The sequence below is a fragment of the Haemaphysalis longicornis genome, unplaced genomic scaffold, assembly GCF_048455015.1.
Source record: "Haemaphysalis longicornis isolate Haplotype H1 unplaced genomic scaffold, Haemaphysalis longicornis Haplotype H1 scaffold_2, whole genome shotgun sequence".
In the NCBI taxonomy this organism is placed as follows: domain Eukaryota; kingdom Metazoa; phylum Arthropoda; class Arachnida; order Ixodida; family Ixodidae; genus Haemaphysalis; species Haemaphysalis longicornis.
In genome coordinates this window covers 17249854-17261377 of record NW_027526295.1, presented here as the reverse complement: position 1 = coordinate 17261377, position 11524 = coordinate 17249854, and the positions used below count along the sequence as shown (strand labels likewise).

General features: G+C 48.5%; 2 protein-coding genes and 1 long non-coding RNA gene across 3 annotated transcripts; all 3 read left to right on the top strand.

Annotated features, from left to right (window-relative positions):
- Nucleotides 1-1101: 1101 nt before the first annotated feature.
- On the top strand, nucleotides 1102-2853 carry LOC144168775 (uncharacterized). The gene is made up of 3 exons (XR_013322227.1): nucleotides 1102-1214; nucleotides 2646-2680; nucleotides 2758-2853. It is a non-coding gene; the product is annotated as an uncharacterized LOC144168775 (long non-coding RNA).
- A 4514-nt stretch (nucleotides 2854-7367) lies between these two features.
- LOC144167845 (uncharacterized) lies at nucleotides 7368-8941 on the top strand. Its single transcript, XM_077697004.1, has 9 exons — nucleotides 7368-7607; nucleotides 7684-7731; nucleotides 7831-7950; nucleotides 8014-8082; nucleotides 8161-8208; nucleotides 8308-8427; nucleotides 8491-8559; nucleotides 8638-8700; nucleotides 8928-8941. Exons 1-9 carry the CDS (start codon nucleotides 7382-7384, stop codon nucleotides 8939-8941), a joined length of 777 nt encoding a protein of 258 aa, XP_077553130.1. The 5' UTR covers nucleotides 7368-7381.
- Nucleotides 8942-10044: 1103 nt separating this feature from the next.
- On the top strand, nucleotides 10045-11258 carry LOC144167844 (uncharacterized). The gene is made up of 6 exons (XM_077697003.1): nucleotides 10045-10086; nucleotides 10186-10275; nucleotides 10339-10407; nucleotides 10953-10999; nucleotides 11099-11158; nucleotides 11232-11258. The coding sequence occupies exons 1-6, from the start codon at nucleotides 10050-10052 to the stop codon at nucleotides 11256-11258; spliced, it is 330 nt and encodes a 109-aa protein (XP_077553129.1). The 5' UTR covers nucleotides 10045-10049.
- Nucleotides 11259-11524: the final 266 nt, after the last annotated feature.

Genomic DNA, 11524 nt, shown 5'->3' with positions numbered 1-11524 from the left:
AGTATCAGGTCTAAACGAAGCGATAGTATAATTCGATTGTGCCTGATGTTTTGGAGATGTCATGGGTGATATCTTGCTGCCGTCGCCGACGCCCGGAAGAGCGGCGACGAAGCGCGCAGAACCGCGTCCCCGGGTAGCTCTTGCAGGCGATCGCGTACTCTACGAAGACGCAACTGCTTTTTAAAGGAGTACTGACACGAAATTTCAAAGCTGAGATAACTATGTAAAACGCTTCCTTTTTATCAGGAGATATCTCCCAGCAAGTTTCAACAGCAACCGTTCAGCGAAACATATTTAAAATCCATTTTAATCTTCGCCCGCACGAGAAAGCCCAGAGCGGGCCGACGTGACATCATCTGCTACGTGCCCCAAACTGTCGACGTCGGGGCTCCCGTGACGAAGCCGACGCGCTGGCTGTGGTTGGCGCGCGCTGCTCGGGCGTGTGTACACGTCATGGTTTTGCGACTGACGTCATGCTGCCCGGGCCTGTGTGGACGGCGAAAACCTCGGCCGGTCTGGGCGCGCGCGTGCGCTCGCTCGCGCGCGCTTCCAGAGAGGCAGCGATACGGCAAGAATGGTGACGTCATGTTATACATGCTGTCATGGCGGCCGCTCGGCGTTTTTCAGTCGAAACCGAAACTGGCACGAATAAACGACGCCGTAAATGAATGTTTACGCTGCGCTCGACCGTCTAATCTGTCATTCTATGATTAGTGGGCTGGTAGGCACGCATAGCAGCGAAAAAAACGTAACATAAAAATTTCGTGTCAGTACTCCTTTAAGTGACCTAAACATACTCTTCGCCAATAGACGTCACCATAAGAAGTTTTTTTGGGGGGCGCGGAAAGGCGAAAAGAAGCGAAACAGAACCAAAACACTGCACGAGCCCCTATCAGCCACGCATCGCAAATCCCGTCAACGCCGCGGAGAAGCGGCGGCAGGCGGCGCAGCGATCGCGAAGCTCGAGGCGTATTACAACCGACAACAACCGAAGAGTCAGGTGCTCGTTTCAAACAAGTGTCGCGTCGGCGTCAACTTCACGTAGCGTCGCGATGCCGAGTTGTTGTGCCTTCGGCTGCTCGAATAAGGTCAGTGATGGAAAAAGACTCTTCTTAATTCCGACCAGCCAACGCAACGCAGAAAGGAGAAAAGTTTGGCTGCACAGAATTGGACGGGCAGACTTCAAGCCCACGCTATCATCACGACTTTGCGAGGTAAGTTTTTGCACTTTTTGTTCCCGCTTTGCCAAATTATGCGCACGTTTGAGCGGCCACTTCCGAAGAAATGCGTATTCACTCCGCAACGGTCGTCCACCCTTTGTTCTAAGCAGGCATTACGCACTGCGGGCAGTTTGTCACACGTCGTAAGCTTTGCTTTAGAACTGAGGCCGCGTATTTGTTGTGTGCGCGCTTACTTTCCAGCAGAATCAGGGGCGTAGTCGGTTTTCGTAAGGTTGCCGTGCCGAAATTGAGTTCACGCGTATTCGCGCTTGTTTTGTTCGACGGCAGCTTGCGTCCGACTATGTAGCGAACTTGTGTTCAGCGTGCGGGTGTTCTCTCTCGGCCAGTGGGTACGTTTTTGCACTTTGTTCCCCCTTTGTCAAATTCTGCGCACGTTTGAGCGTTCACTTACGAAGAAATGCGTATTCGCCTCGCAACGGTCGTCCACCCTTTGTTCTAAGCAGACATCGCGCACTGCGGGAAGTTCGTCACGTCGTAAGCTTTGCTTTAGGCCTGAGTCCGTGTATTGGTTGTGTGCGCTCTTACTTTTTGGCGGAATCAAGGGCGTAGCATCTCCAGTCGGTGGTCGTACGGTTGCTGTACCGCAAAGAATTTCAGCTGCATTCGCGCTCGCGTTTTGGTCGATGGCAGCTTGCGTCCGACCGTGTAGCGAATGCGTTCAGAGTGCGTGTGGGCTCTGTAGCGTGGAATCTTGTATTGTGTAGGCACCCCGGTTGTATTATAAGCCCGTTGTGATGACATTGAAGCGATTTGCTGCGTAACGTGCGGCGCACATTGGGGCAATTAGAGGGAAAAAATTTTCGGCTAGGTTAAAAAGCTTACCTAATTTAGTGACCGCGCCGTTACACTAGCGTTCATTCGTAATTTCTGTTGTCGCTTCGTTAAATTCGTGCGCATTTGAGTGGCCGCTTGAAATGCATATTTGCCCCGCAATGGTTGTACACGTACCCTCTCTTCCGCGTATGCTAGCGTACAGGGGGCCGTTCATTACGTGTTAACGCTTGCTTTACATGTGAGGGCGCGAACTTGCAGGTTGTCCGCTTACTTCATTTTAATTGTCAACGGTGTAGCATATCCGGTCATTGTCATGTGACCCAAACACGCGATGTAAATGTATTTTCAGCAGACCTATTTTTGTTCAGCGTTTATTAGCCGCAAGTTGACGTTGGATGTGGCACTGAGCAAATGTGGAAATGCGAATTCAACCCTGCCACGTTTGAACGATCGCTACTCTCTGGCATTATACCTATACTTCAGATATCCGAGATCCGAGACTCTGTGGTGCAATTTTTGTCTTTCTCAATAGGATCACTTCACGGAAGACCAATTTGAGAAACGGATATTGGAGAAGCCTGGCGTTAAAAAGCTGAAACAAAATGCCATTCCCAGCATTTTTTCACACAGGAAGCCACCACAGCAGCGCAAGCCACCTGCTCGACGTAAGTGCACCATTTTACTGTTTTGTCTACTGGATACCTTTCCACCTATGCGTCTGCAATCCTACCTATGCATACAGGAGATGCACCATTCTGCAATCAACGTTGCTCACGAGGCCCCGAACTATCCAAGGAGTCTTTTGCTGCTGGTGAGTACACGTAATTTCCAGCATTTATGTGTGCTAAAGTTTCTCACAAGTTTCGCAGCTTACTTTTTCCAGGTTTCATTCAGTTTTAATCAATCAATCAATCAAGAGCTTTATTATCACAACACAGGAAAAAGGTTTACAGACTATTTGGACCGATAGCCAGGAGGCTAGTTTCCGGTCCAATACAAAAATACACATACAAATGAGTCGCAGGTATCCACCGAGGTTCGAAGATAAAGAAAATGAACAAAATAGGCAAGGAATAAATGAAACACAAAACAGTATAAACATCCACTATAATCACAATGGCATCATTAAACTGCATTCTGTTTATCCAAATAAAACATCTTGCAAGACAATTTGAAGTTCCTCGCAGTTTTCACTTGAATAGGTACATCGTTCCACACTTTGGCACCGTAGAATTCAATAAGCCTTTCGCCATAAACGTTATGACATATTGGCAAGTTGAAGTTGCCGTTGGATGCTTGCCTAGTGCTCCGAACAGGGAACCCGCCGCGGTGGCTCAGTGGCTAAGGCGTTCCGCTGCTGAGCACGAGGTCGCGGGTTCGATTCCCGGCCGCGGCGGCCGCTTTTCTGATGGAGGCGAAAAGCAAAAACGCCCGTGTGTACGAGATTTCGGCGCACGTTAAAGATCCCCAGGTAGTCGAAATTAATCCGGAGCCCTCCACTACGGCGCGCCTCATCGCCTGCGCTGCGTCGGCGCGTTAAACCCTACAATCAATCAATCAATCCGAACAGGGATAGAAAAACGTGCTAAGGGTACAGGGAAGTTATGGTTTATAATTGTGTTTACTAAAAGAGATATTTTGTATTCCCGAATAGTTGAAAAAGAAAGTACACGAAATTCCTTTAAAATTGTATTGACAGGACGGTTGAATGCAGAAAATGATATTATTCTTAGTGCTCGTCGTTGTAATCGATATAAAGGCGTAAAATATGTTTCATAGGTAAGCCCCCAGGCTTCCGTACAATAAATAATGTGGCACTGAAATAAAGTGAAGTATAAAGATCGTAACATACTACATGGGAAGAAAGACCGCGCTTTGGTTAATGTGAAACAACTAAACGCAAGTTTTTTACACACCTTTTGTATTTGTTCTTTCCAATGTAGGTGTGAATCAAAGACAAAACCCAGATATTTGAAGGAAGTTACATTCTCAATTGGTTTGTCGTTTATATACACACTAAAAGAACTATTATCAATTACTTTTCTCCTCGAGTGAAAGATGACACATTTAGTTTTGTCGGTATTTATGGGGAACTTACTTTTCAAAAACCATGAGTAGATACTGTCCATTTCAGCTAGTATGGTATCTTGCATTTCAGATAGAGAATCACCAAAAAATATAATTGCGGTGTCATCCGCATACATTAGTATTGTGGAGTTCTGTATTGCGAGTGGGAGATCATTTACATACAAGGAAAATAAAATAGGACCTAAAACTGATCCTTGCGGAACACCACATGTTAAGTCACTGTATGAAGAATGGTGATTATCGATTACCACTTTCTGTTTTCGAGATGAAAGATAGCTCGCAAAGTATTTAAGGGAGTTGCCAATTATAACATATTTTTCCAGTTTATTTATTAGAATTGAATGATTAACCGAGTCAAAAGCTTTCTTAATGTCCAAAAACACTCCTATTGCCAACTGATTTTTGTGAAGAGCGCTGTTTATAACTTGAGCAAGTGTTACAACGGCCGAGGACGTAGTCCTGTTGGGAACAAACCCATGCTGCTGCGGGCAAATTACGTGATTTTCCTGGAGATATTTTTTAAGCTGTATAGATATTAATTTTTCGAAAATGGTATTAATTACGCTTAACACAGATATTGGTCTGTAACTATTTGGATTGTTCGGATCTCCAGTCTTATAAACTGGAACAACTCGTGCAATTTTAAGTACATTTGGATAAGAACCGGAGTTAATTGCATGATTAATTATATGATGAAGGGGAACCGACAGAATGTCAATGTTTTGCTTCACTACTTTCGCTTGTATTGCGTCATAACCGACAGCTTTATTCTCCGATAGCTGGTTTACGATATTTATTATATCTCCCTGCGTTACTGTATTAATATTGAAAACATTATTGGTCATTGGAAAATCTTCAGCTTCGTCTGCGATAGGTCCGTTGCTAGCAATTTTACCTATGTTGGTGAAATAGGTATTGAAATAATTACAGACATCAGTAGAGGGGTTGTCGGGTACAACAGTATCTTTCCGGCTCGTTCCAATAACATCATTTACAATTCTCCAGACCTTCCTATTATCACCCCCTTGACGAGCGATAAGATCTGTGTAATATTGTTTTTTTTGACCTCCTCATCATTGCGACCGACTTATTCCGGTAATACTTAAATTGACTATGGTAGTAGTCATTTGTTTTATTATTCTTCCATCTTCGGTAAAATGAATCCTTTTTTTTGAGCATGTCAAGTATAGCAGTACTCAACCAAGGACAAATTGCTTGTTGGTAATTATGTCGGGAACGCTGACGCGTTGATTGTTCAATTGCCCTTGTAATGCTTTGCACAAAGGTTGCACATTCTATCTGTACGTCCTCATCATAGATGTCTTCAAAAGAGACAGAATTCAGTAACGTTCTTACGAGATCATAATCTACTCGAGTTTTCCGTTTCACGGGCACATCAAACACGGAACTCAGGTATTTTTGGGGCAAAAACACAAACGTTGCGCAGTGGTCAGCGATAGCAACATCCCATACACCAGCAGATACATTCATATCAATGTTGCATAGTATGTGATCAATTAAAATGGCCGAGTTATTGGTTATTCGTGTAGGTTCTGCGATAACATTTTGGACGTGAAATGAAGGTAGCAAATATCTATAATCAGGGCAATCATCCTTTGACAAATCAATATTAAAATCACCACAAATAATTAAAGAACCATTCGATGTTGTAGTAGATAACAGAATACTTTCCATGGCCAAAATGAAATCGCTTTTGCTTGAGTTTGGAGGACGGTTGACAACACCGACAGTGATACCGCCTTTGATGCGAACAAAAAGGGATTCAATTGCGTCTTTAGTAAACGTGCATTCGTTGAGATAGTAGCTATCTACATTCTGTCTAAGAAACAGCGCTACGCCCCCTCCACGTGCCGAACATTTTCTAGGTTGGGAATGCATGTAGTAACCGGGAATTTCTGCTGTCTCGCCCTCTCTAAGCCAAGTTTCCGTAACCGCGATTATATCGAAGCTGAACGTAAATTTAGATACATAAGCAATCAACGTGTCCAAATTCTTTCGTATGCTACGTACGTTACAGTGCAAAACGGTCAGATAACCATGCTCAAGTCGTATATGTTCAATTTGAGCTGTGGTGTAAGCCATATTCAGACTTACTCTTCGTATCAGTTGAATGGTTCTTATACCACAAAAGCAAGATCATCCATGCATGAAATGTGAACGGCCCTGGAGTTATCTGTTCTGCGCATCAGGATTTTTCCATCCGCCACCCACGTGAACTTCCAATTTTTATCTCGTTTCGCCTTCAGAGCACACCCTAGAAGAACCTTTTTTGCAGGACAGAGATGCTCATTTATATATATTGGTTCTGTTCCAGGGAGACCCAAGTTGGATGTGTTCAACCGTAATTTTTTTGCTTCCTTTAGTATTTTGTCCCTTGCTGCACGTGATGTAAATTTGACAATGATGTTGGATTTAGTTTTATCTTTGGTAGGCACACGATGAACAACATCAATATACGATTCTTTGACCGGAACCTTGAGACAGGCGGAGATGGCTGTAGTTGTGGCCAAAAGATCCTCATTTTGAACTTCCGGTATTCCCTTTATCTCCAGGTTTTCCCGGCGGCTGTATTGCTGCAGATCAATGAGCTCCTTCTTCGTTTCGTTCAGCTCTTTCATGAGGCGGCTGGTTTCTATCCTCACCGCCTGCTGTTGTGCCCTAGCATCAGCAAGTTCTTTCCTGACGTCTGTAATTTCGGTTTTGAATTTCTCAAACATCTTGTTGATGAAATCCATGCCTTTTTTCACAGCGCCAAGTTCAGTTTCAAAAACCTTAGTAAGATCTGCTTTTAATTCGCCCTGACCTTTTTGAAACTTCTCAGCCATTTCCGCGAGTGCCTTACAAAGCTCTTTAATCGTGGAGGGTTGTCTGTCGCCCATTTCTAGCACACACTTGGAGCAGTCCAGTAGCCAATGTATAACTTAATGGCTGCGATAGCCTTTGCACGTACCTGCGAAAAAAATGCAGTGGTTTTAGTAGCGATTCCGCCCAGCGGCTGCCTGGACTGTTCCGATGTGATGGCCCTTCCTGGTCAGCAAGCCCTTATGTAGCCGTTCATGCCGTGACGTCCGTGTCTCTCTGGCTGCGCAGGCGCTGTCGTCGCTCGGATGCCGATTTCTCTGCCGCCGGCACGTTTGCGATGCTACGATGAAGCCGCCATGACTGTTCAAAGGCTGTGCCACTGAAGATTCCGGCTGCGAAAAAAAATGCAGTGGTTTTAGTAGCGATTGCGCCCAGCGGCTGCCTGGACTGCTCCGATGTGTTGCAGTCATCAGAGTGGCAGATTCCATACCTGCTACGGAATGGGGCGCCAGTGTCCTCTCAGCATGTATTTTTTTCACCTTGCACCACCCTCTAATGGTGCAGGATTCTTGTTGAAGTATTTAATTGTTCACCACTACATTGATGTAATAGGTCCAGACAGACAGACTTCATGGCGTGACGGCACTGAACTCCTCCTTGCAGCAGCTGCCCACGTAGATTGTAAGTTCTCTTTCTGCGTGTCATTAACTTACTTTGCATGTGAACACACTGTTCATGTCTTCTCCCTTCTTTGCAGCCGCCCCTCCAGTGGCCAACGCAGACATTCCCGGCTGCTCCTGGCACGGTACAGACTACTCGCGTACTGCACTGCCACTTGGCACTTATCTTGCTGAGATGAGTGGTGTCGTGTGACACTGTCTCTGCCGGTGTGTTTCTTCTGCAGGCCCTCAAGCTGCAGCTTCACCTCACGACCATCTCCTGGCTGCTGCTTCACCTCAAGACAATCTCCTGGCTGCTGCTTCACCTCAAGGCCATTTCCTGGCTGCTGCTGCCCACCAAGACTGTTAGTGCCGCTTGCACTGGCAGACTCGAAACCCTGAATTCCACTTTGCTCCTTCACACGCAGGTCCAACTTCGCCCTCTAGTCCAAGATGCTTCCCTGCTCCAGCAACGTGGAACGCATCCTCTGCTGCCTGTAAGTGTTTGCCTTGTGGACAGCAGGAGCCACAGTCTCCGAGTGGGCTGCTTATTTCTTCTCCCTTCTTGTTTGCAGCCCCCCCTCCAATGGCCAACGCAGACATTCCCGGCTGCTCCTGGCACGGTACAGACTACTCGCGTACTGCACTGCCACTTGGCACTTATCTTGCTGAGATGAGTGGTGTCGTGTGACACTGTCTCTGCCGGTGTGTTTCTTCTGCAGGCGCTCAAGCTGCAGCTTCACCTCACGACCATCTCCTGGCTGCTGCTTCACCTCAAGACAATCTCCTGGCTGCTGCTTCACCTCAAGGCCATTTCCTGGCTGCTGCTGCCCACCAAGACTGTTAGTGCCGCTTGCACTGGCAGACTCGAAACCCTGAATTCCACTTTGCTCCTTCACACGCAGGTCCAACTTCGCCCTCTAGTCCAAGATGCTTCCCTGCTCCAGCAACGTGGAACGCATCCTCTGCTGCCTGTAAGTGTTTGCCTTGTGGACAGCAGGAGCCACAGTCTCCGAGTGGGCTGCTTATTTCTTCTCCCTTCTTCTCTGCAGCCCCCCCTCCAATGGCCAACGCAGACATTCCCGGCTGCTCCTGGTACGGTACAGACTACTCGCGTACTGCGCTGCCACTTGGCACTTATCTTGCTGAGATGAGTGGTGTCGTGTGACACTGTCTCTGCCGGTGTGTTTCTTCTGCAGGCGCTCAAGCTGCAGCTTCACCTCACGACCATCTCCTGGCTGCTGCTTCACCTCAAGACAATCTCCTGGCTGCTGCTTCACCTCAAGGCCATTTCCTGGCTGCTGCTGCCCACCAAGACTGTTAGTGCCGCTTGCACTGGCAGACTCGAAACCCTGAATTCCACTTTGCTCCTTCACACGCAGGTCCAACTTCGCCCTCTAGTCCAAGATGCTTCCCTGCTCCAGCAACGTGGAACGCATCCTCTGCTGCCTGTAAGTGTTTGCCTTGTGGACAGCAGGAGCCACAGTCTCCGAGTGGGCTGCTTATTTCTTCTCCCTTCTTCTTTGCAGCCCCCCCTCCAATGGCCAACGCAGACATTCCCGGCTGCTCCTGGCACGGTACAGACTACTCGCGTACTGCACTGCCACTTGGCACTTATCTTGCTGAGATGAGTGGTGTCATGTGACACTGTCTCTGCCGGTGTGTTTCTTCTGCAGGCGCTCAAGCTGCAGCTTCACCTCACGACCATCTCCTGGCTGCTGCTTCACCTCAAGACAATCTCCTGGCTGCTGCTTCACCTCAAGGCCATTTCCTGGCTGCTGCTGCCCACCAAGACTGTTAGTGCCGCTTGCACTGGCAGACTCGAAACCCTGAATTCCACTTTGCTCCTTCACACGCAGGTCCAACTTCGCCCTCTAGTCCAAGATGCTTCCCTGCTCCAGCAACGTGGAACGCATCCTCTGCTGCCTGTAAGTGTTTGCCTTGTGGACAGCAGGAGCCACAGTCTCCGAGTGGGCTGCTTATTTCTTCTCCCTTCTTCTTTGCAGCCCCCCCTCCAATGGCCAACGCAGACATTCCCGGCTGCTCCTGGCACGGTACAGACTACTCGCGTACTGCACTGCCACTTGGCACTTATCTTGCTGAGATGAGTGGTGTCATGTGACACTGTCTCTGCCGGTGTGTTTCTTCTGCAGGCGCTCAAGCTGCAGCTTCACCTCACGACCATCTCCTGGCTGCTGCTTCACCTCAAGGCCATTTCCTGGCTGCTGCTGCCCACCAAGACTGTTAGTGCCGCTTGCACTGGCAGACTCGAAACCCTGAATTCCACTTTGCTCCTTCACACGCAGGTCCAACTTCGCCCTCTAGTCCAAGATGCTTCCCTGCTCCAGCAACGTGGAACGCATCCTCTGCTGCCTGTAAGTGTTTGCCTTGTGGACAGCAGGAGCCACAGTCTCCGAGTGGGCTGCTTATTTCTTCTCCCTTCTTCTCTGCAGCCCCCCCTCCAATGGCCAACGCAGACATTCCCGGCTGCTCCTGGCACGGTACAGACTACTCGCGTACTGCACTGCCACTTGGCACTTATCTTGCTGAGATGAGTGGTGTCATGTGACACTGTCTCTGCCGGTGTGTTTCTTCTGCAGGCGCTCAAGCTGCAGCTTCACCTCACGACCATCTCCTGGCTGCTGCTTCACCTCAAGGCCATTTCCTGGCTGCTGCTGCCCACCAAGACTGTTAGTGCCGCTTGCACTGGCAGACTCGAAACCCTGAATTCCACTTTGCTCCTTCACACGCAGGTCCAACTTCGCCCTCTAGTCCAAGATGCTTCCCTGCTCCAGCAACGTGGAACGCATCCTCTGCTGCCTGTAAGTGTTTGCCTTGTGGACAGCAGGAGCCACAGTCTCCGAGTGGGCTGCTTATTTCTTCTCCCTTCTTCTTTGCAGCCCCCCCTCCAATGGCCAACGCAGACATTCCCGGCTGCTCCTGGCACGGTACAGACTACTCGCGTACTGCACTGCCACTTGGCACTTATCTTGCTGAGATGAGTGGTGTCATGTGACACTGTCTCTGCCGGTGTGTTTCTTCTGCAGGCGCTCAAGCTGCAGCTTCACCTCACGACCATCTCCTGGCTGCTGCTTCACCTCAAGGCCATTTCCTGGCTGCTGCTGCCCACCAAGACTGTTAGTGCCGCTTGCATTGCGTTGTCGGCATGTTTCACTGGGAGACTCGAAACCCTGAATTCCACTTTGCTCCTTCACACGCAGGTCCAACTTCGCCCTCTAGTCCAAGATGCTTCGCTGCTCCAGCAACGTGGAACGCATCTCTGCTGCCTGTAAGTGTTTGCCTTGTGGACAGCAGGAGCCACAGTCTCCGAGTGGGCTGCTTATTTCTTCTCCCTTCTTCTTTGCAGCCCCCCTCCAGTGGCCAACGCAGACATTCCCGGCTGCTCCTGGCACGGTACAGACTACTCGCGTACTGCACTGCCACTTGGCACTTATCTTGCTGAGATGAGTGGTGTCGTGTGACACTGTCTCTGCCGGTGTGTTTCTTCTGCAGGCGCTCAAGCTGCTGCTTCACCTCGAGACCATCTCCTGGCTGCTGCTTCCCACCAAGACCGTAAGTGTTGCTTGCCTTGCATCATCCGCATGTTTCACTTGCAAAAACCGTATATGCACTTCGCAATGTGCAGGTCAATGTCACCTGCGTGTCCTTTTAATTGTTCGAGTTCTTGATTAATGCTGATAAAAGATTTTCTTGTCAGTACAAGGACCATATTGGGCTCACATCTGTGATGTATAATGTGAATTTTCAGAACTTTGGGCAGGGTCTGAGTTTAATGGAGAGACCCGCTGAATAGGATTGGGGCTTGGGCAAGTTGTTTCATCTTTCTCAAGGAGGGAAACAGCGCAAAATTGGACACACACAAGTAGAAGGAAACGACACGTTACTCCTGTGCGCCCAATTTTGCGCTGTTTCCCTCCG

Excerpts from the sequence above, each read along its gene's own strand:
- LOC144167845 (XM_077697004.1), top strand. The coding sequence starts at position 7,382 with ATGTGTTGCAGTCATCAGAGTGGCAGATTCCATACCTGCTACGGAATG. Across the intron at positions 7,732-7,830 it reads TCCCGGCTGCTCCTGGCACG|GCCCTCAAGCTGCAGCTTCA; the intron begins GTACAGACTACT and ends TTTCTTCTGCAG. Across the intron at positions 7,951-8,013 it reads TGCTGCTGCCCACCAAGACT|GTCCAACTTCGCCCTCTAGT; the intron begins GTTAGTGCCGCT and ends CTTCACACGCAG.
- LOC144167844 (XM_077697003.1), top strand. The coding sequence starts at position 10,050 with ATGGCCAACGCAGACATTCCCGGCTGCTCCTGGCACG. Across the intron at positions 11,000-11,098 it reads TCCCGGCTGCTCCTGGCACG|GCGCTCAAGCTGCTGCTTCA; the intron begins GTACAGACTACT and ends TTTCTTCTGCAG. Across the intron at positions 11,159-11,231 it reads TGCTGCTTCCCACCAAGACC|GTCAATGTCACCTGCGTGTC; the intron begins GTAAGTGTTGCT and ends CGCAATGTGCAG.